Here is a 22,567-nt window from a genome sequence, read left to right as displayed (position 1 = left end):
ACATAGTAAAACATAACGCAGTTATCAAATACCATTCAACCCCAATTAATCGTGGATTAAAAACAAACTAAATAATATGCTTTTCTTGATTCGCACAACTCACTTTTTAGTATCTTAAGTCTATATAACTTTTTGAATAAACTCGCTTCGTAGCACATCAACGCTACTTCTCCTATAACAATGATATAATGTTTAACTAATGAGAAAACGCCTTTTTTTATGTGAGTCTTACACAATATTCACGATTGACGTGGCTCTAATATCAATAAATCATTATTTTAATTAGTTTAATGACACACTTCAGACTTTCGTTTTTATTTTTGGATTAATCACCATTGAACGCAAAATAATAGTTGTAACTAATAATTGAAATCCCTTACACTCTATACTCTATTAGACTCAATAATATCTCGGATATAATATAATAAAAACATAAGGAGTACAATCGTGGGCTCCTCGCAGAATCAACGGGATGTATCGGCTAGACAACACGGTAGCACGGTAGAAGGCTGTCTTGACATCAAGTTAGCAAGTCTCCAGATTATATCTATTAATTATTGAGATTACTGATCTTACAAGAGCTAGCTAAGACACCAGGGTGTAGGTTTCTTGCAGATCGTACTGGTTCCTATCTTTAAAACCTCGAATCACCAACCTCGCTTTAAACTTCGTGATTCCATCTTTGTCTATTCATCTCTTTAAAACCCATCTAGAGTCGATGATGTTTGGCTTGCCTCCTTCAGCGTTTATGGTTGGTCTTTCTACAAGTTTTTACTCTTGGTTTTTTCGCGTTAATTCCGGTTAATCGTCAATTACTATGACGCACTTCAGACTTTCGTTTTTATTTTTGGATTAATCACCATTGAACGTAAAACAATAGTTGTAACTAGTAATCGAAATCCCTTACACTCTATACTCTATTAGACTCAATAATATCTCAGATATAATATAATAAAAACATAAGGAGTACAATCGTGGGCTCCTCGCAGAATCAACGGGATGTATCGGCTATACAACACGGTAGCACGGTATATAAAAACAACAGAAGAAATGAACTTTAAAAAGAAGGAGCTAGGCTAGTTAGTGAGCAAAGAGAGATGAGTACGCCTACGAAGCCACCGCAAGGGATTTATTGCTTCTGCGGTAAGGAATTATCATAAAGATAATTTGCGAACTCCTTTCAATTACCTATTAAATAGCCCCCTTTTACTCACGCAGACCAGGAAAAGAAAACAGGCAGAGGCGAGGGGCTTGGGATAAAGAAGGCCTTGTCCCCGGAAAGGACCCAGAGAAGAAAGCCAGCGGTAGCTGAGCACCCTTCAACCGCTCGACCGATTAGATCCAGTTCATGAAAAACTCTTCCACTGAATGCCACTCCCGTCTTTTCTCTCTAGCCTCTCCCTACTTTTTCCTTTCCCTGTGGCGAGCCACTGAAACTGATGCCTGTATTCGGGCATTTTCGCGTTTCCTCGCCCCCGGTCGGGGCCCCACGCGTCTAGTCCCTGCAGCATATTACTTAATGAAACTTACCACCACAACGCTAATTCAACAGATTTTAAAAAAAGCACACGGTCAGTGACAATTAAAAAGGCTTTTGAACTAATTCGTGATTCAGCTGTTTCACGACGAACAAAAGTAGAATTTGTTTGTAGAAGGAATGTCAAAGTCTTACTACCTACTTAAGCGGTTCAAATATATCAAATTTGTATCCCTCCAGGGAAATATAAGTAACCAACGCGATAAATATACATTTTTAAACGCAATTAAGGTTTTCGTGGCCATAATGATGATGCAGATAGATTTATACTCTCCATCGAATTTGCTGCTTTAAAAACTTCACCATACTCAAATGATTACTGTCTGGACTTCTTGATAAAAAATAACAACATAAGCAAAGTATGCAATATTTATTATGAGCTTTGACTGAATATTTACTTCAATTTTCATATAGAAAATGCTTTATTTTCTCAAATGTTTACGAAATCTTCACAACTGCGTTTGATTAGTTTTAAAAAAGTAAATTCAGAACTCTCAGGGTTTTTAGAATCAAATGGACTGTTACTTTATCTCTGATAGAAGCAAATTATTTAAAACGTAATGATCCTTATAATATACTGGCAGCTCCCTGTCTCGGCTTCGCCCGAGACTTACTTAATAGAACACCGTAGAGTGTTCACATGTAATGTGAAACGTTTTTAGTTAGAAATTTTACATTTATTCCTGACACTTCTCAGAACAAAAATCTTCTTATTAAAAGTATAGTTGTTTGCAATCAATTGAGTTTATTTGGTCAAATAATAAGCTGTAAAAATTAACAATTTATAATTATGCTGAAAAGTACTCTGCGTTCCTTATGCCATTGAATAATAGTTGGCCATAAGAAGCGGTTCATCTGCAGTTTCTCTCGTATAATTTACGAAAAAAGCTATTTTTTTAAGCTGTTAAGATTTTAAACTCCCAAAAAACATATATTAAAAAATATTTTTTTTCTCTTATTTCACAACTTTATTACCAGAGCTACAAAGTCCTGGAGCTTAGACTCTACATTTTTCATTACCACAAAAACACAAATATATTATCTACTTATTTAAAAATTTTAATTTAAATCTTTCAAGATTTAAAAGATTACTGTGAGGGTACAATAGAAAGCTGATCTCTCACGTAATGGATTCTTTACTTGTCGATTTTGAGGCTGCTGTTCCGATCTCGATAAATTTTTTGTGTCAGTTTCTTGAGGCTTAAAATTGTATTCATTATATACATCTAAACTTTTCCTTCCAATTCACCCTTTTGCGACTTTTGTGACCCTTAAAGGCTATTTTCTGTCACTTTGTTACGTTCTAATATATTCGTTGGCAAGGTAGTTCGACGTCCGATTGCCTTGAAAAAGACCAGCGGGCTTCTTAAGTAAACTCTTTCCTGACTAAAGTTTACAGCAATTGTGACTGCCTGGATATCTCAGGGTGATCTCCTCTGGCCTGCTGTTAAAGACCCAGACCGATCGAAAAAAAAATTACAAAGTCCGAAGCTTTGGGGCTAGTTTTAGTGCTCTTTCCTAACGTCTCCTGGTATAACGTCAAAGACATTGGTGTCTAAAGCACCTTTTTTTTGCAGACTCAGTTGTTTTGATGATCTAAGGTGGAGAGATTAGTAGAGATTGGTTCGTGATGCTTGCCCGCTGGAGACTCCCGTTGGCTCAAATTTTTTTTTCCGTCATGGATGTTAGGTTCACCCAGCGCAGACCTTGGAGAGGATCGGTGATTTCTGGTTAAATGCTTAGAGTCAAGAGGGTAATACAGGGTCGTTGGTCACCAGGGCTCCCAGCCTTGCGACGAACAACTCTGCTCGTGATGTCTGCCAGTTAATGACTGACTTGGTTTAATAGTGGCCGGCTTTACAAAGTCTTTTAAAGTTGACGAATCGTCTCCAGAAATCGCAGTAAAAATGTATTTGTTGGCAGGGTAATCTAAACTTAGGTGGCCCCCTCAGGTACCTTCTCTCCAGCTACGAGCCCAGAGGTGTTGGAGGATCCCAAGCTGCTCATCCAGAGTATAGTCCAGGTATTACCCCCACTTCAAGATCCTGAGACCTCTCGACACCGAGAAGATCACCGAGGCGAGTCCAAAAGATCCCGACAAGGGTAGGGGAGATGGTATCTTGTAATAATGTAGTAAATAAATAAATACCAAAAAAAAAAAAAAAAACTAAACACACACTAGTTAACTTGGCGACCAACTCGTCAAGGCCTCTACGAATTACCGCCCAATCACTGCACCTCACCGATGAGTTGGATTCCAATGAATCAAATGAAGCCACAACGCTAACAACATCGGAAGCAGTGCCACCATCGACTCAAAGTTGTTCGACTCAAAGAAACGGCTCAAGTCACTCAAGAGTGACTCTGATCTCTTCCAACCATACTTTACCACTCAAAGTCACCCAATCCCAACGGCCACTTTTAACATTCTGTTCTCTTGTCTTCTAAGCAACTGTATCGCCATACAATCTTATAAGGTATCCACCTGTCTTAATTGAGCCTTTACAGTCTGCCAAACTCGCGTCTGGAAAGGCTTCCAGTCTATTTTCTCGGCCTCTGTAGGTTAATTTCAGAGTTCTGGTGTGTTGCAGGTATCAAAAGACTTGTTTAACCATTTTCCAGTCATCTTCAGTTAGGCAGATTAAGTGTCTAATTAGTACGTTCACAGAGTACGAGATGTCTGGTCTGACTGTATTAGCCAGATACAGCAGGCTTTCAAATGTTTCTGTGTAAGGTACATTTTCTTGAGTTTTAGTTTTGTTCTGTTCTCCAGGTTTTTCCGATTCTTCTCTATCTTTTCTTTGTCAATTCAGGACCTGATTTGTCACCATTGGTGTTCTTTGTGATTTTGAGTCATTAAATCCAAACCTTTCCAGAACTTTGTCTATGTATGGTGTTTATGTAAGAGAATTGTATTATGTTTTCCATCTCTTTCCACTTTGATGCCTAGAAATGTGCCAACCTCGTCAAGATCTGACTTTTAAAACTCAGATTGCAGACCACTCTTAATTTTGTTCATTTTGCTTACACAACAATTGCTGGCTATCATCATATCATCCACGTATAAGATCAGGACTAGAAAGTCATCTGCTTCTCTCCATGTATAGAGACAGGGCTCGCTCGTATGTGACTTTAGTCTCAATTTAGATGAAGTCTCGTGAAACCGCTCATTTCATCTTTTTGGGCTGATCTTAAGTCCATATCATAAGGGCTTTCTCCAATTTACAAACCTTAGCTTTCTTAAAACTGTCGCCATTAAGCAGACTTTCAGGAATCTCCATGTATATCTCTTGTTTGATAGATCCATTTAAGAAGGCTGTCTTGACATCAAGTTATCAAGTCTCCAGATTATATCTATTAATTATTAAGATTACTGATCTTACAAGAGCTAGCTAAGACACCAGGGTGTAGGTTTCTTGCAGATCGTGCTGGTTCCTATCTTTAAAACCTCGAATCACCAACCTCGCTTTAAACTTTGTGATTCCATCTTTGTCTATTCATCTCTTTAAAACCCATCTAGAGTCGATGATGTTTAGCTTGCCTCCTTCAGCGTTTATGGTTGGTCTTTCTACAAGTTTTTACACTTGGTTTTTTCGCGTTAATTCCGGGTAATCGTTAATTACTATGAGCCATTTTTCGCACTTCAGAGATGAAACAGCTTCTTTGTAGTTTGCGGGATCTTTGTTTAGTCCAGCAATCAGGGCATGTATTATTTCATCTTCGACTTCTACGATCAAACAGTCAACATTGCTTCTCAATTGAAGCAGTTTATCCAACTTGTTTGTGTCGATGAATCTTGCAAAGCTCGTATCATCTACTCTAATGGGTTGCTTAGGATTTTCTTGACCAAGCTCTCTAACTTTCTTGGGCCGACCGCGCATTCTCTTGACTACCAGTTCTCCCTCCGTTTCCAAAGACTCTTAAGGGGTAGTCTTATCAAACTTGATGAACCATTCATCTTGTTTAATATCTGCCTTGGGGCTCCCCCAGTTTGCTATTTTATCTTTTTCACAGATATCTCTGAATACGAGTCTTTCTTGGAATCTTACATCTTGACTCTCATAGAATTTTCTATCTTCAGGTCTTAAGAAAGAGTAGCCAGTGGTGGTATAATCAACCAGCACAACTCGTATCCCTTGTGGATTAAATTTGGTTCCAGTGTTCCTTTGTATCTTGATAAAAGCAACGCAGCCAAATCTTCTGATTTGGGTTATGTCTATTTTTAGATTGGGAACAAACTTTTCCAAAGGGGCTATCATATCGTTAGACCGGTGAGGTGTTCGATTGTAGGCATATACTGCACTGTCCAGGGCTACATCCCACATGTTTTTCCTGAGCCCGGAGTAGTACATATAGGCTCGCACCTTGTTTTGTAAGGTACGATGAATTCATTCTGAGACTCCATTGTACTGAGGGGTGTCTGAACACGCCAACTGAAGTTCTGCTCCCAACCTCTGGAGAACTTCTACCGTTTAGCCTCCTGTAACCTTCGTGCCTTGATCGGTTCGAAGATAGCATATCTTTGCATCAAAACCCAGCAGGTTTCGTGCGCTTGACACAAAATCGTCCAAACAACGTCCTGCTTCACATTTTGTTTTCACTGGATGTGCCATTGTCAATCTTAAGTAGTCATCCGTGTAAACGATTATAAATTTTTATCCTTCAGGATAAGTGGCTGAACTGATTGGTCCTATTGTATCAGCATGAACTATCTCGAGTGGTTTGATTGCCTTATCTTTTCTAGTACTGAAAGGCAATCTCTCGATTTTAGCAACTTGGCACACCTCGCATGTTGTAATGAAGCTGTCGAAGACGGCCTTGTTCAAATCTTTACTGTCTGGATACTTTCTTTGCAGCGCCTTGAGATATTCTGCTGAGGCATGTCCGAATCTTACATGCCAAAGCATGGCTCTGATATTTCTTTCAAACCTTCTGTACTTCTCTGTAAACGGGCTTTGAGCTTCAGGAATCTCATTTATTATAAGGTCATCACAATTATTGATTTTTCTATCTTTAACAGTTTTCTTAAACTCACTTTGATGAGAGCTGTGTAGACTAGCATTTTCCGATTCATTGTTTGAGATTTCAGGGCAGCTCCTATTATTAGTGCTGACTTGTTGAACCTTCTTGGTCTTTGCTTTTGGGAGATTTTCTACCAGTAAACAGTCTATAATTTCTTTGCACTTCTCATTATTGCTTGTGCTCTGGCCATCTTGCAGTAGTTCTACTATCCAGTAGGGGCTCTTGTAGACACCAGAAATTATAGTCTCTTTAGAACGTGGATCAGCTTTGTGTTATCGAGGTATATACTCATGCCCCTTTCAGCAAAACGGCGAAGTGACAGCAAGTTTCCAGTGAGTGCCTTAGTGCATACAACTTTATCCAGGACTATCTTGTTTTGGTTATTTTTACTCGAAGCGCACCCTTCTCCCTCTGCTCTCAAGTCCGCGGAGGAATCTTTGTTCACGCATTTAATTAATCTTTTTTCACAGTCATTAAAATTTTTTAAATAGAGTTTAGAATTGGCAAAGTATTTTGTAGCACCTGAATCTACTACGAACTCAATTTTATTGCAACCGTTATCTCGTATTTCCTGCGTGCGCGTAGAGAGCAAAGTTTCAGGGTTAACAGCAAACAAACCACTGCATGCATTAGACCTAGGTATTTCTACATTTTTTTACCTTCTTTGCCTTGTTTCTTGTTATTGACCTTGGCTTTCTTGTTGTTATGATTTGTATGCTGTATTTCAGATTTCCGTTTACTACAATCTTTAAAATTACTGTTATTCTTATAGTTACCATTACCAGTGTTGCATTTAAAATCCCAATCGTTCCTTTTGTTAGAATTACCTCTGCACCTCCCTATATGCTCCCGCAGGTTCTGAACAAACCGTTAGCAGATGTAGCACCACCTAAGGTTCTGCCCCTTTTTCGGGCAGTCCCTCAAATAGTGCCCGTTATCATTGCACTTGTAGCATAGGGCGCTGGCGGTTGCCGAGTTAGCAGCAGTTACGTTGGTAGCTGGTGGACAGGCCCAGCGCCGGTCCTACCTCGACTCGGTCCAGCGTTCACCCCACGTCAGCTTCCTCCAGCATCCATTGTTGGCCATAGGAGTGACCCTTCTGCCTCCTGTTTTACAATATATTGTCTTAAGTACTTAAAAGATAAGCCATCCTCGCTTTCAAACAGCCTATGAAAATCGGCTATTTTTATGTCCAGTACTTCATCAATAATCGCATGATAGAAACTATCTCTCTTCTCATCTTCGGGAAAACTGTTAGTTTCACTAGCTAGTTCAAAGTCTCTTTCCAGTCCATCAAAAAATTTACAAAACTTAGTAGCACTTTGCTTTTTGGGGTCAAATCTAACGAAATGTATTTTGTTACGTATTTGATATGCGCTCATTTTTATGTCACTCCTTTTCATATCTTTAATTTTTCGTATCATTATTGATGGACCAGTAATGTGATGTACTTTGTTTTGGTAATCTAGGACCAACCTACCTTGTGTTACGTTTAGGGCCTGTTCTTTATCTTCTTTCATTTTTTCTTGAGTAATGTTTATAGTGGCTTCCAGTTTTGAATCAATTGTGTGAAGCAATTTTTTATTTTTCTGTTCTGACCATAATTACTTAAAGAGTAATTCTAGTTTAGTTGCATTAGTGAGGGAATAATTAAAGCACCCTAGGCTATCTTCATTGACAACTTCTATCTTTAGACTATCGATAGGCACAGCGCGTTCAAACATCAGTGAATTATCAATGGAGTCGGAGTTTAGGGTAATTAATCGTTTACATACTTAAAGTCCCGGAGTAGATGTAGTAAATTTATTTACCTCTTGTATTCGACTCCTTACTAGTTATTGCTCAAGAGCCTCCATTTTCCTTCGTTGAGTGGCTAAAAGCTGCTTAAACTCGGTTCAGAGTGTCTCTGGGCTCTTCTATTTTCCTCCCTTTCTTTTTCCAAGACCTTTTTGTGTTGGAAGGCAACAGCCTTAAACCTCATGGACATCTAGGAGCTCTGCTGGTACCTCTTTTGTTTCATTAATTTCTCGATTACCTCGATATCTTTCTTTGAGATTTTTTAAATTTTGTTTCGTGAGTTTATAAGATTTTTAGATTGGATATTTTGACTGGTTCTTTTTATTAGTTCTTTCTAAAGTTCATGGTTTGCATGTGCCATTTCTTTATGTAAGCTATCTAGCTCTTTCTTTAGGTTATCTTCTCTGTTTAGCAAGTCTTTAAATTGGCTACCAAACGAATCTAAATTTTTGCTATTCAAATCTTTAACCTTGTCGTGAATCGAGATATCAGTAAAATCTATCTTTCTATCTCTCAAATCTTTATTCTTATCTTTAGATGAGGTATCAATCGAATTAATTTTTTTATCTTCAGGGCCTTTCTTTTGGATGCGCTGTTGTTTAGGAACGAGTCAAATTTGACTAACACATTTTTCTATCAAATCAAGCAGGTCCAACATATCTTGATTGGGATGTGCATCTCCTCTCATGTATGCAACAGTTTCATTATTTATGAAAAACATGGCCAGGTTGTTTTTACAAGTAATTACCACCTCGTCTAGTTCCCCTAGATCGTCTCCAATCTTTTTATATGCATCCTTCATCATATTGATGGCATTCTGACCTAAAATTAATGGGGAATAAATAGGCAAAAGTACTTGATTTTATGTTTGCGTGCGCGTAAGGCTAGTGTTTTCCTTGTAGAAGTGACACGGAGATTGAGCGTCAGTAAATTCGAGGAAAAATGGGGCTAGCATCATACATGACAGGCATAGAAAGAGAGAACTAAAATGGCCGATTAACAGCATTTATTTTACGACGCGTGATATCAGCCATAGCGTAAGAGAACGCGTACGCTCAGTTCGACCGAACGCAAGCCATAACCAAAGCGCGCACTTCTCCTCCTTGCCTTAAAGCGTCCCCCTTGGCGATGATTGGCAGGTTTAGCGAGAAACGCGTTTTTTTTGTCACGTAGCGGGCCTTTCCCTCACATAAACAAACGCGTGCCGGCTCTCTAGAGTTCCACGAATCTCTCAATAAGGGAATTCTAATAAAGGAAACCTCAGTCATGTAATCTTAAGTAAGCTGTCTAGTTCCATCTTAAGGCAAGACACAAATCTTTTAAGGAGAACGGTAAACGAGCATGAGTTAAAGACAACAATGCTTCACGTAAATACCGAGTCTTCAAAGCAATATATATTTTTAGTACTTACTGCTGCTCACTCTGTTCTTAATGCTGTCCTTTCTTATTGCTTCGCCCGAGGCTTCGAGAGTTGGGCCATCGTTTACATCTCGAGGTGATTCAGCTGCTGCATCTCCATTCTGACTCTGCTCTGCCACCTCCTGGGGCTGACCCTCGCCCTTTTCGGAGGAAGTCAGGGTGAGAGGACTGCCAAGCTCTTCCGTCCCACAGTGCTCGCCACCCAATACAGAGCTCCTGGTTGCTTCCACTATTACGTTATCACGTAAAAGTAACAAGAAGAAAGCACACAGGGAACGCGTGATAAGCTCAAGCGCGGAGCGGGAAGAAAAAGGAAGAGAGAGAAACAAGACGCGATCGAGAAAATTCCACACCCACACTACAATGAAGGGCCCATAACCTGTTAGCAGTATGGGTTTATTAGTAGGAGATTTGGCGAATAAAAGTACAACACTCGTAATTTATAATTAAACACAGGCACGTTTATTGTCACTATCTTTAGTCTTAACTATCATTAACACTTCACTATCTTAAGTACAGTAACTAAACAAACAGACAAGGTAGGATAAAATATAAAGGTTATACGAAGACAGAGAGTGCGTGTACAAACAGACTGACTGACCGCACGAGAGTAAAAAAACTGTATATATTTGACGCTGAAGTGCAGCGTCACAGTGTCTCGTCTTCTTGCTATTGCGAATGCGTGATAATACAGTTACGAGCACCAACAATACATCCAACACTTCGAAACCAAAGAAAATAAAGGAATTTATTTCATCAAAGTTGTGTGCAGAGTATGAATAAGTATATAAGGTCTCAATGGATTAGGCTATGCGCAAAACTACTTTTTAGTTACGGAATATTTTTTATCTAGACTTCTTTTGCTAAAGTTTTTCGTCTGAGTTTTTTACCATAAGTGATACTTTCATTGATCTTGCTATTAAGTTACTCATATCATACATATTTTTTACCCTACGAAATATTTATAAATATGTTTATTTGTAATAGACATTATTTAAGGGATTTTGAGTATAGATAACTGTGGTGCTTTATATTGCAAAGGTTTTGTCTACTTATATACACACGATCTAGAAAAAACATAATAATATTATATTGTTTCTATAAAAGGTTCAAAAACTTACTTTCGTTATTAGTTCTAATTTCTATGAGATAGTTTACGAGTATGTGTTAAGAAGACTAATTGCTACGGAGACGTCTAGATTTTCCATCAGGTACCGTAATGGAAAACATTTTAACCAACCAATTAGAAAGAATAAAGCTAAAAAAGTTTCTAGAACTAAAGCGTCGTATGTTAATCTGAAAAATTCAGAATAATACAGTAGTCAAGGTTTCCGACGACCGAATGCTACTTTTCTTTAATTTTGAAATTTACTCAAAAGTAACTCGGAAATATGTTAAGAACTCTGTGGTAAACAAGCGGCAGATTTTCAAGAGTATTATTCGTAAAAGTAATTTTTCTTTTTAGTTACCCATATCTGTATTGACAGACAAAGATAATCATAAATCAAGGCAAAATAGTAACAAAAAATTAATGGCAAGCACATGCTTCTGTGTTTTTCATCTCCTATATTTGACAATTGAGAAAAACTTAGTATTATTGTTATTTAGTATTTTTCACCTTAAAAACTTAATCACAGTTGAGTCTATGTATTTATTATTTTACCTAATAATGTAATAAACCAATGTATAATAAGATCTTCAGCATTCATTGTAAAGGTGAAACTAAAAATTAATGGTAAATCTTTGTTAGTGAAAAATAAGTTTTAAACTTTTTCAGAATTCTTAAGTTTTTAAACTCACTTTTATCATTATCTTTTTTTTATTGCTATTTTATTATTTAATCACTAACCATAAAATAGAAATTTAATTAGTTATAATTTTTTTTAATACAAAAAAAATTTACATTTTATAATTAGATGTAATAAGAGAATATAAAAAAACCATGCATCAGCAGTAACCTACAATCAGGCCATTTGGTCAGGCCGAAGTAAAGAGTGTAGTGCTTTGACCATTACCGATCATATCTGGATTATTCAAGGTTTTATATTTAGGTTGTAAAATGTGAACGGGGCTTAAGATAAAATGTAGTTAAGATATTATTTTATTCGGGTTTGTTGAGTATTAAAAAAAGTAATTGTCTACTATACATGCATCTCACAGCCAAAAATCTGGGAATCTTGGGTATGATATGCTTATTGGTAAATGAGAATTGTAGAAAATGACCTTACCTTCATGCTGCTCTCCAGTCGGTGGATCAAGCATATAACCATAAACAAGCAAAGTTCGGACAGTTTCACTGGCAGTATCTCTATTTGCTTTTTTTATAGCTTCATCCACTTTTTGGTAGGGTACTAAATGTGGGCTTCGCCTCATTTGTAAATCTTCATTCAATCCATAAGTCCAACCCTGACTAATTCTCTCTTTAGCCCATAGGTTATGTGTATTTTCAGCTAATTGATCTACTAGTTCTTCCATTTTTGGAGTGAGCGTTATCGCACTTAGATCAAGTGGAGCTGGTCTATATCCAGTACTTTGAGTAAACTTTTCCTGTGGCAGCCTGAGAGTTTTGATCCTAGATGGTGGCTTATCCATAGATATATAATATCCCAAGGCCAGAATAGTCTTGAGGGTTTGCACAGCAAGTTGAGTATCGTAACGTTTTTCAGCTAATGGTAGCTTATCAAAAGGTACGATGCAAGGGTGTATTTTTTGAAGATCATCTCTGATTTCTCCATAAACCCAACCAGCATCAATTTTGTTCATAGCCCACATTTCATGAATATTTTCTGCCAATTTATCTCTAATTTGTTCAATATACTGTTGTAAATTAACCATAGATGTATCAACAGGACCTGGAACAAAAGCTGTATCATCTTCCATTAACCAAGGACCAGCTAATACCATTTTGTTCATGTTTCCGAAATAAAAACAAGGATCAAGCGACAAGATTTGTTGTGGCAGGAGACTTTCCACTAAAGGAGAAAACTCATCTGGTGGTTGATACTTTAGCCTTCCATGATCTCCACCTAAGAGAAATCTACATGACAGTTTCGAAGAACAACTAATTACTGGAAAAAACATGCCATCTAGATTGAAATCTCGAAAGTTGCCTGTGCATGGTACGCCATTAAAAGTAAAGTTGATGATTGGAACTGTTAAATCGAGGGAGCAACCAATAACGTCACTCTTACGAATAAATGGTTCAATTTTATTTTGCATAGTTAAGGTCTTTCTACCTCCTGTCCATAAAAAAGCTCCATCAAAGCCACATGAATAAAGGTCATCGCCTACACCATTACCACCCCACTTTTCCCCTCCTCCTGGATATGGCATGTACCTAATAAGTGATTTTATTACTTTACTGTCGACTTTTGTCGTTGTTTATATTATTTAATAATTTTCAAAGAAAAAGTTTGTTTATTACCCTGCTGTGTTCGCCCAACCAATTCTTAAATGAGGCATCATATGAGTCGTTTGTTCAATATGATCAACTGTTACTTCAAAGTACCATTTTTGATACAGAGAAGATCCTTCAACTCGACCAACAAATATATTAGGTCTTACACTTGCCACATGGTCTACTAATTGAGTTTGAAGCAATAAATTTTTTCCAGGTAATAAAAAATCGCAAATATTATTCTGAGACGAACGAACTGCTACACCATTACCAACGCAAAGTGAACACAGTACATCCAATACTTTTGGATCCCTACCATGTTTTTCTAATAAAGAAATAATGACTTTTATATGCTCGTCCTGAAAAAAATTCAAAAATTATCATGATTTTTAAAGTAAACAGAACAAGCTTAGGAAAAAAATTTCAATAAAAGTCTATCAAATGTGACAATATCACAATCCGTACGACATTTATATATTAAATAAATTGTAAGTTACATTTGTAGTCTTACCCTCATCATGTTTAAGGCTTCTGGTGAGTCAATAAGCACACAATGAAGTACGTCTAGCATTCCAGTACCTTCACCAGATGCTTGGGAACCAAGTCTACTAAAAAGCCAATTGAGCCGGTTACTGTTGGCAAACTGAGCACAATTTGTGTGATTTCCTTTGATAATTGCTGCAAGCAACTGATAAAGGTATCCAGAGATCTGATCCCAAGCTTGACAACTCTCATCACCTAATAGTGCTACGAGAAAGCCTTGTGACGTTATTACATTAATTTTGTCAATAGCCTCAAGAATCAGATTCAATATACCCTCTTCTTGGAATAGATCTTGTCGGTTCCGTAAAGCACGGAAGCGATTTTGCCTTTCTTCGTGTTCTAACAATAAGAAAATTTTAGTATAATTTATGAAGTAAAACAGTTTTAGATGGGATAAAAATTTTTTGATTGACATAAGTTTAAAATAAAACAAGATTAAAAAGTGCGAATGCCTGAATTTGTGATAACTTACAAAAACTTTTTAATAAGCAACATATAGTAGAAAGCTTTTTGTAAAAATCAAGAATCATAATATTTACCCATGTCATCTTCAGGCTGTGCAAAATAATTTATAAGGTCCTCAAGGCACATCACCATTTCATTCAGATTAACAGACTTGAAGAATATGGATGCTCTTCTATCAATTTGCAAGGTTTCTAGTCCTCTAAAAGAGTGTTAGTTATTTTTAAACTGATTTCATAAAATATTTTCGATACGTGTATCTCATTATATATAGCTAACTTATTTTCTTATTATCTAAAGCTTACGTAACACTTTGAGGATAGTTTAGATTATAAAGTGATTTTAACTCTCTCAACGATCCAAGACAAGTTCTATTGGCTGTTATATCAGATAATTTTTTTAAAACATTTCAAAAATTCTATTGGTGCAGTCTTAAAATGTTATAAATAAATGTTATATCTGACTGTATAGCTAATTAAAGAAGAAAAAACTGTGCATGTACAGTAAACATTACAGAAGAGATCAAGTAAATCCAAAGTTCAAGTAATGTAATTAATGGTGGCTAAGGGTCAAAAAGTGAAAGCGTCGTATCTTAGTTTTATTGACCCTACAAAAAACTTTTTTTTAAATGTTATAAAAAATTAACGCAGTTGGATACCAGAAATTACAACTTAAACAAATAATGTACGATATTAAGTTCCTTTTTTTTTTTTTAATAATGTTTTCGATTATTTATTAAAAAACCTATACTTTTTGAAGAATAAAGACATTACTAGTATCTACTAATATCAAAAATGCAGTTCTTCAATCGTCATGTTTTGATAACTGTACAAGGAATCAAAATTGTAAGTTAATATTTTGCAATAGGTTGCCATTATAGCATTTTACGATCGGACTTAGCGTTTAATATGCAATACACGTATGTTCACAACATATCTCATGTTTATTATTTCCTACAAATTCTCGTTCTTATTATTTTTTTTTTTTTAATTTGAAACACTTATTAACGTTTTTAAGAATATTACTATGCCCAAAAGCTCTGTCACCCTGACTGAGTAGATATCATACTTTTAGTAATGATCTAAGAGTGATATCAGAAGATAGTTTGGATAATAAGATAAACAGATACATTATATTGTAGGTAATTCTTTTAATTATTAGGTATGTGTGTACCTCGAGTCTTTAGAATTTTATCCCATACTTTAAAAGCAGTTGATTACTTAAAAAAAGAGAGCAATCTACTCTTAATAGGCCCTGAGACTTGATAGTATGCCCGTGGTGGTCACTTAAAATTGTTAAGTCTACTGTAAATTGTAAAATTGTTGTACTATTGATTTATCCAATAAGACTTTTTTTAGAAAAAATTCGTAAGAAATATATTCTTATGTTAAGATTTCTTAGTTATTTGATAAAAGTAGATTTGGAAGCCAAAAATGCTATTACGTCACCTAGAAATGCGTTATTTAAGAAAAATTAAAATTTACTGCATTTCCCAACTTTTATTAGGTGAAATGGACCTGATCAATCCATGCCTCTTTAAATTTGACGTAAAAATTGGTCATAAACTAAAAAGCTCAATTTTACAAGGAATCAAATAAAAAATCAGGCATCTTCGTTTTAACGTAAAAACTATTTTATCATTAATGAACATAAACAGATGTGACAGACCATTTTCCACTGCATCAAAACTAAATGAAATTTAAGAGATTGTCCAAAAAAAACTTAAATTTTACTTTAGCGTTAGTCCTGTTATTGAATTCAACAAATTAATTAATGATTACAACTCTATTATTGTTAATTTAAAAAATGTAACAACTGTAAGACCAGATGAACACACAAGTCTTAGTAATTTATATAAAACTAAGTTTTTTACTTAAACATATTTTTTGCTATGTGACGTTGAATATTGTTTAGTACATGTAAACCTGCATACTTTTCCTTATTACTAACTAGTGGCCCCCCCGTCTCGACTTCGCTCGAGACTTGCTGAGTGGAACCCATGATGTGAAATGACATATAATATAGAACCTTTTCAGTAAAAAACTTTACATATATTTTTGACATTTCTTGAAAAAATAAAGATTTTAGTGAATGTACTGTAAAAATGGAAAAAAATGTAATGATACGGAAAAGTACCGTGCATTCCTAACGCCATAAAATAGGTATTCGTTTCGAAAAAGACCGTTGACCGCATTTTAACGTGTATTTATTCACATTATATAATATAAAAAAGGTTACTTGTTAAAGCTGAAAAGATAGAAATATAATTTAGAATTATTTAATTAACCACAAAATTTCAGTATATATGACATTTAAAGTTAGATTTCCAGAAGGTATTAAAACAATCTGATGATGTGTCCATGTGAAAAGCAGTTTGATCTTAAATGTACACCCACGAAATTATAAGTCTGTCCTTGCAACTTGTTCATTGTCATGGCAAATGAAACTTTGAGAGAAAACTGTAAGTGCTTGAACTGAAAAGGTAAATCAGTTGGTATCATCCAAATTCCTGGAATAAAAGCTATTTGTCCTAATGCTAGACCTATCAAAACAGTAGCTTCTATAACATTATTTCGCAGAGTTTTAACTTGCAGTCTTGTTCCATTATACAGGTTCAGTGATTTAAGATTACGTAGAAGCATAATCGGAGATCCAACTTTCAAACTTAACTTATGGGGTAGAAATCTTAATCGAGTTAGGGAGTTAAAGAATTCCTGAGGATGATTAACATAATCTTTAGTTGCAATGACTGTGTTACGTCAGGGTGACCTACTATTCGAGCTTAAGCTTTCGCTTAATAACTCGGGAAACACGCTAAGCACGTAAATAAGACACGGGGCTAAAGTGGTAGTTCTAACTAACAACATGGTATTTGCAAAGGGGCTACGACTGTTTCACCCGACTAGAACCGACTGCTGTGCAATATTCAAATGTACTGGCTCGCGGCTCGTCTAAGATTGGTTGACTTTACCCGGAGCGGCGTTCCGAAGGGTATCCCGTCCGTGATCTAGATGATACCAGAACCGTTACGGAAAAAGCATTGTTTCTAGAGGTTACGTAGTGGAAAATAGTAATTTGACTCGCAACCTGACTCGGATGTACGAATACCGGTGAGTACTGATTTTTGCTTTAATCTGATTAGTTATTGCTCCGATGATACCACTACCGTGGCCGATAATGGTATGCACGTAAAACAAACTTAATAATTCTCGATGATCTACGGGTACCAGTACCGTGGCAGATAGTGATGTGCGCGTAAAACAAACTTCATAATTCCCGATGATCCACAGGTACCAATACCGTGGCAGATAATGGTATGCACGTAAAACAAACTTAATAATTCCCGATGATCCACAGGTACCAATACCGTGGCGGATAATGGTGTACGCGTAAAACAAACTTAGTTATGGACCCGGCCGAAAAAAAGTAAAACGGGAAAACAAGAAATACGAAAAATTTGGCATATAAACTTTAACACTTACTTTCATTTAAATATAAAACAAAAGTACACGGCGAACTAGTGCGAGCCGAGGCGACTGAAGTATTTAAAATGTTACGTGCTCATCGAGGACTGAATGATAGTAAAGGTGAACTCTAACTATTTAGACAACCGTTTGAGGGTAAAAAACACAATTAACTATGTCCTTACCTCGTGGTAGACTGGGAGGTAGCAGAGGCAGACTCTCCTCCTCAGTCTACCGTTTGAGGGGTAGCAGTTAAGAGAGTCTCTGGGCCTTTTTATAAGGAGTAGGGGACCGTGGTGATGGTTCGAGAACACTGCAGGAAGAATTGCTAGGAGAAAATCTTGAAGAAAATACAATAGCCAAAAATCTTATTGGCTAGAACTGCTCCAGTTTAGTCACGCAGAAATTGGCACTTCCTACATCTGGCTTGCTCTCCTACATGCGTCAAGAAACGAGAAGATGATTCACTTACTCTTGCCCTCCCTTTTTCTTTTACATCTAAATTTTACAATATTTCAATATGACTTAACATTTATATTAAGACAGAATATTATTATTATTTACTAAGCACCGGTCGTTTGTTTAACTGAACTCGTTGCAAAAAGGGCAGTGAAAATCGCTTAACAATTTAAATAATGTTCGAGTGAATAAACGATCGGTGTGTTACTATTTATCAATTAATACTACTACTTAAACGCCAAAACGGTGGCCACTGCCGTAATAACTTATAATTATAATATTAGTGGTGGTAGTTATAATGATAATACGAATTATAAGAGTAATGATGGTACTTATAATAGTAGTAATAACACTAATAATAATAATAATAATGATAATGATAACAATAATAATAATTGTAGCAATAATAATAAGAATAGCAGTTGTTAGAATAATGATGAGAATAATAGTGATTTGCCTGTCACAAGTTAACACAATTAGGTTTACCAGTAGTTTTGAATGTTTGTAATGTTGCAAAAATACTGCAAAATTCGTGTAGAATTTTAGTCAACATGTTTTCTGCTGCTAGTCGTTGGAGAGGGAGTCGTCTCGTGGTACCCTAGGAAATCAGAAACTCCATTACCCCAATTGGAGGCAGGCGTACAGACTCTCTCTCTCTCTCTCTCTCTCTCTCTCTCTCTCTCTCTTTCTCTCTCGACATCTCTGAGTCAAGAAAAGTGAAAGGGTTAACTTTTGTTTTTCCTGTACATTTGGGAAAAAGTGTTAGCAATTAACGAGGTTACAAATTAGGGCTTTTACTAGTATTTTCGCTTATTTATATGTATTAATTCTAAGCTATCCTAATATTTAATTTTATGTTGTTTGATCCTTATCCGAAATTGTATTTGCCTTTAATATTTCAGTTAAAATGTTCCCAGTTAAACTTTTGCATCAGCATAGGCCAGCGTGAATGTACGTGAATCGTCTTTGTACTGCAGGTACAAGTTACTTGCAAGTGATTCACCTCTCTTCAGATGCACGTTGGTCCTTGCTCAAGTGCTTCGAAAACAATATCCCTAGGGAATAAGAAGAGGAAAAATTATTAGTAATTTTTAGTTTACCGACGTTACAACTTAATCAATAGAGAGTTACTCTTGAGAATCAGCTATAAACTTTTGAAAAATAATTTTGTTAATTTCCTCTGCTGTAAAATTTCTCGGTAGAATTATTGCTCTTTCACATAACCATTGGTATGATTTGATAAATTTTCAATGTTCAGGTAAACTTCAGAAATAAGATTACCGACAGTTGTAGCCATTTTTCCGATGGATTGATCTAGGGTGATAAAATCGTTTTCATTCTCCATCATGCCACTGCCAATTGTTAACAGCTGTGTTGGAAATTCCATGTTTCCTCTACAGAGATGTCCTCTCATATAAGAACGTAAATAAAAAGACTTTACATAATACCAGAAAAACGATGATTCTAAACAAGCAAAAAAATATCAGCTCTTGTTCCTCTTGGAATTACTGGTAACGTCCACCTCAAATCACCAGCAAAAATAAATGTAATGCCATCCATTAGTTCCTGGTTTGATTTTAAATCTTGCAACGTTCGATTAATTGCTTCAATGTGAGCTCTGTGACTCATTGTGCTCTTATCCCATACAATAAATGTTGTGTCTTGAAGAATTTTTCCAACTAGGCCATTTTTGCGTATCAGGTACGTGTAATCTTCTTCGGAAAAAATACACAATGGGAATTTAAAAGTAAAGTGAGTTGTTCTATCTCCACTCAAAAGAGTGGCAGCGATTCCAGAAGATACGACAGCAAGGTACAGTTTTCCAGCCGATCTTGCTTGGGTCAACATAAAATTAATAAGGAATATTTTTTCAGTGCCTCCAAGAGCATCCAGAAAGAAGACCTCTCCAGTACTGTTTAAGACACTATCAATTATACGATCAAAAGCTTGTCGTTAGTCTGGAACCAACTTTGGAAGATTTCGTTCAACATAATTAGGTAATTAGTTATAATTATAACCACGTCTGATAAAATGCTCAAAACAATCATTAGTACAGAGTTCATCCCGAACCTGTGTATTAAGCCCAAATGCAACCAAACTTTTTTCTGAAACAGAGATGATCTTGTCTTCAACTTTAATTAATCCTGTTCAACATTTCTTCATAAAATTCCATTTCAAAATCGTTAAGTTGAATTCGTCGAAAGTAAAAAGTATCTTCGCATAATTGTTGTTGAAACATATCCCACAAAATTTGAAGTTGCCATAGCTCACAAAAAAAAACTAAAATAATTGCAAATAAGTCACGTAATTGAAATGGATTTTTATTCAAAGCAGCATCTGCGAGTGTTTCTTCCGTTGATCATCATTTTTCAATAAACCAAGTGCGTAGCAGGTAGCTTCGAAAGTTTCGTAAGTAACACCATCAACGGTTCTTAAGTACTCAAATAAAGTTGGGCCTCAAACATATTGGAGTAACATTCGAAGATGGAAGCACTCCGATTGAGTGGGATGAATCGTATAAACTCTACCTATGGCTAAATCTTTTATTATTCTTGGCCAGCCTGAAATATTTTTTCCTTGTTTTATTTATACAAATTTTTGATTGTCCTATCAGTAAGAGACGGCAACATTGGAATACAAAAGAGTTTTAGAAAAATCATCTACTATCTAAAGTTCAAAAAACGCTATCAACGTTGTTTTTCTCGGATTTTCGAGAATCTGTTAAATGTTTTGCTAACTAATGTAAGCTCTTTGGTGATTTTTAAGGTGGACATCTAAATCTAAGACTGTAGGGTACCATGCGTAAATCTCAAAATCAAAAAAACGCCAAAATCCTTCAGAGGAACAAATATAGCGTTCATTGGCATAGTTTGCAGTTTCACCAATATTTCCAACTAAAAAAGTAGCACAATTCGATCCTTTGTTGATGTATTTACAAATATATTTAATTGCTTGCACTAAAAAATAAAATTTGACGTTAACATGTGCATTAAAACATTGAGATAAGACGGGTGAATACGGTTCAATCCAACGGTTATTAATTTGTACATCATAACCACAAATTGTTACTACAAAACTATGACCTCTATCTGCAGGAGCTCTTCTATGATAGGTTGGATAGCCGTCATCTGCAGTTAGAGTTTCTCTAACAAAATTTTGAGGATACTTTTTTGAATATTTTCCATTATTCATACATGGTAAAGTCATGTTAAATTCACCACAAGGTCCGTAAATTATACTTTTTGAAGTAATATTAAATAGCAAGCGATCTTGTTGAGGATCTGATTGTTCAGCTAAAATGATATTGTCTATTTCATCCACCTCAATTTTTGTTTCAAGCCTTAGAAGTATGTGCACGTGAGGGAGGCCTCGTTTTTGCAATGCAACACTGTAGATCCAAGCATCAACTCCGCCGTATATTGCTTCTTTAGTAAGGACATCTATAAGTTTTTTTAATTTGAAGTAAAAAATCCTTGAAACATCCATTTTTTGTTTTTAACCACTTAGGGTTACAAAGAGGGTGATAAATACACATGGACGCCCAAACAAACGTATGTAAGTTATTGCATCTTGAGTTTTTTCATGCATGTATTGCGGTAAGCCAGTGAATAAGGACGGTAAGATTACAGGCTGTCCAATAATGGGGGGTTCAGTTTTACTGTCATTATTTATTGCATCTCGCGGATGAATGAAATTTTCGGCACGCAGTTGTTTTTTATGTGTTCGCAAGTAAATCAAATGCTCTGTGATCATTTTTGCCATTATATTAACAACAAATTGATTGAGTAAGTTCTTATCATGAAGCAGGTAATTTGCACAATTATTTTTCAACATAAGCCTGTAAGAATAGAATTGCATGCAAGAAATAGTTTTGTTTGAAAGACTGTGAAGTGGTATATCAGTAGAATATACATTTTCTTTGAGAACAAAAATAAAAGGATATTGCAAGGAGTTGTATAATTGGTAGATCTCAGAATTTTTCTCTAACCGTGCATGTTGACCATGTAGAATAATGTCTCTAGGGCCTTTTTTCTCGTCAACTATTAGTGCAGCAACTTCATTCACTCTGGGCGCATTGCATCAGCCTCGATGCTTTCCAACAGGGGTTTAGCCCACATGAATATCTTTTAGGGTATTATCTGACCGAATAGGAATTTGTTTTGCTTCAGAAATAAAATAGATTTATAAGCACTGCGGACTCTTGTTCTGTTCAAAAAGTAAGCAACCTTTAAAGTGGTTCTCTTGATCTTGAATTTTGAAAGTTGGCATCAAATTTTCTTCTCGGATCTTTTTACCTCCAAATGATGTCATTTTTAACTGAATACTGTAACGTCTGACATTATCAAGGAAATGTTTTAATAGGTGATTTTCGTCCATCAACACACACCTTACTTATTCAGGAGAGTTTTATAATGGATCAAGAGAAACTTTACCACCAGAACAACAATGCCCTGGAGCTTCATCTCT

The 22,567-nt window shown here is 35.9% G+C and overlaps 1 protein-coding gene across 1 annotated transcript in view; it reads right to left on the bottom strand.

Annotated features, from left to right (window-relative positions):
- RyR (Ryanodine receptor) overlaps positions 1 to 22,567 on the bottom strand; it is a 1,110,242-nt gene that overhangs the window by 773,834 nt on the left and 313,841 nt on the right. Inside the window, exons 13-16 of the mRNA XM_089598062.1 lie at positions 14,255 to 14,379; positions 13,684 to 14,054; positions 13,200 to 13,531; positions 12,004 to 13,112 (exon numbers count right to left, since the gene is read on the bottom strand). Of these exons, the coding sequence (XP_089454188.1) occupies positions 12,004 to 13,112; positions 13,200 to 13,531; positions 13,684 to 14,054; positions 14,255 to 14,379 (1,937 nt within the window). The remainder of the gene's footprint in view (positions 1 to 12,003; positions 13,113 to 13,199; positions 13,532 to 13,683; positions 14,055 to 14,254; positions 14,380 to 22,567) is intronic.

The sequence above is a fragment of the Copidosoma floridanum genome, unplaced genomic scaffold (genome assembly GCF_036245765.1).
Source record: "Copidosoma floridanum isolate Cflo_tuat_1 unplaced genomic scaffold, Cflo_Japanese_pri ptg000004l, whole genome shotgun sequence".
In the NCBI taxonomy this organism is placed as follows: domain Eukaryota; kingdom Metazoa; phylum Arthropoda; class Insecta; order Hymenoptera; family Encyrtidae; genus Copidosoma; species Copidosoma floridanum.
The sequence above is the reverse complement of the archived record's forward strand: the minus strand, read 5'-3'. Positions and strand labels throughout refer to the sequence as shown.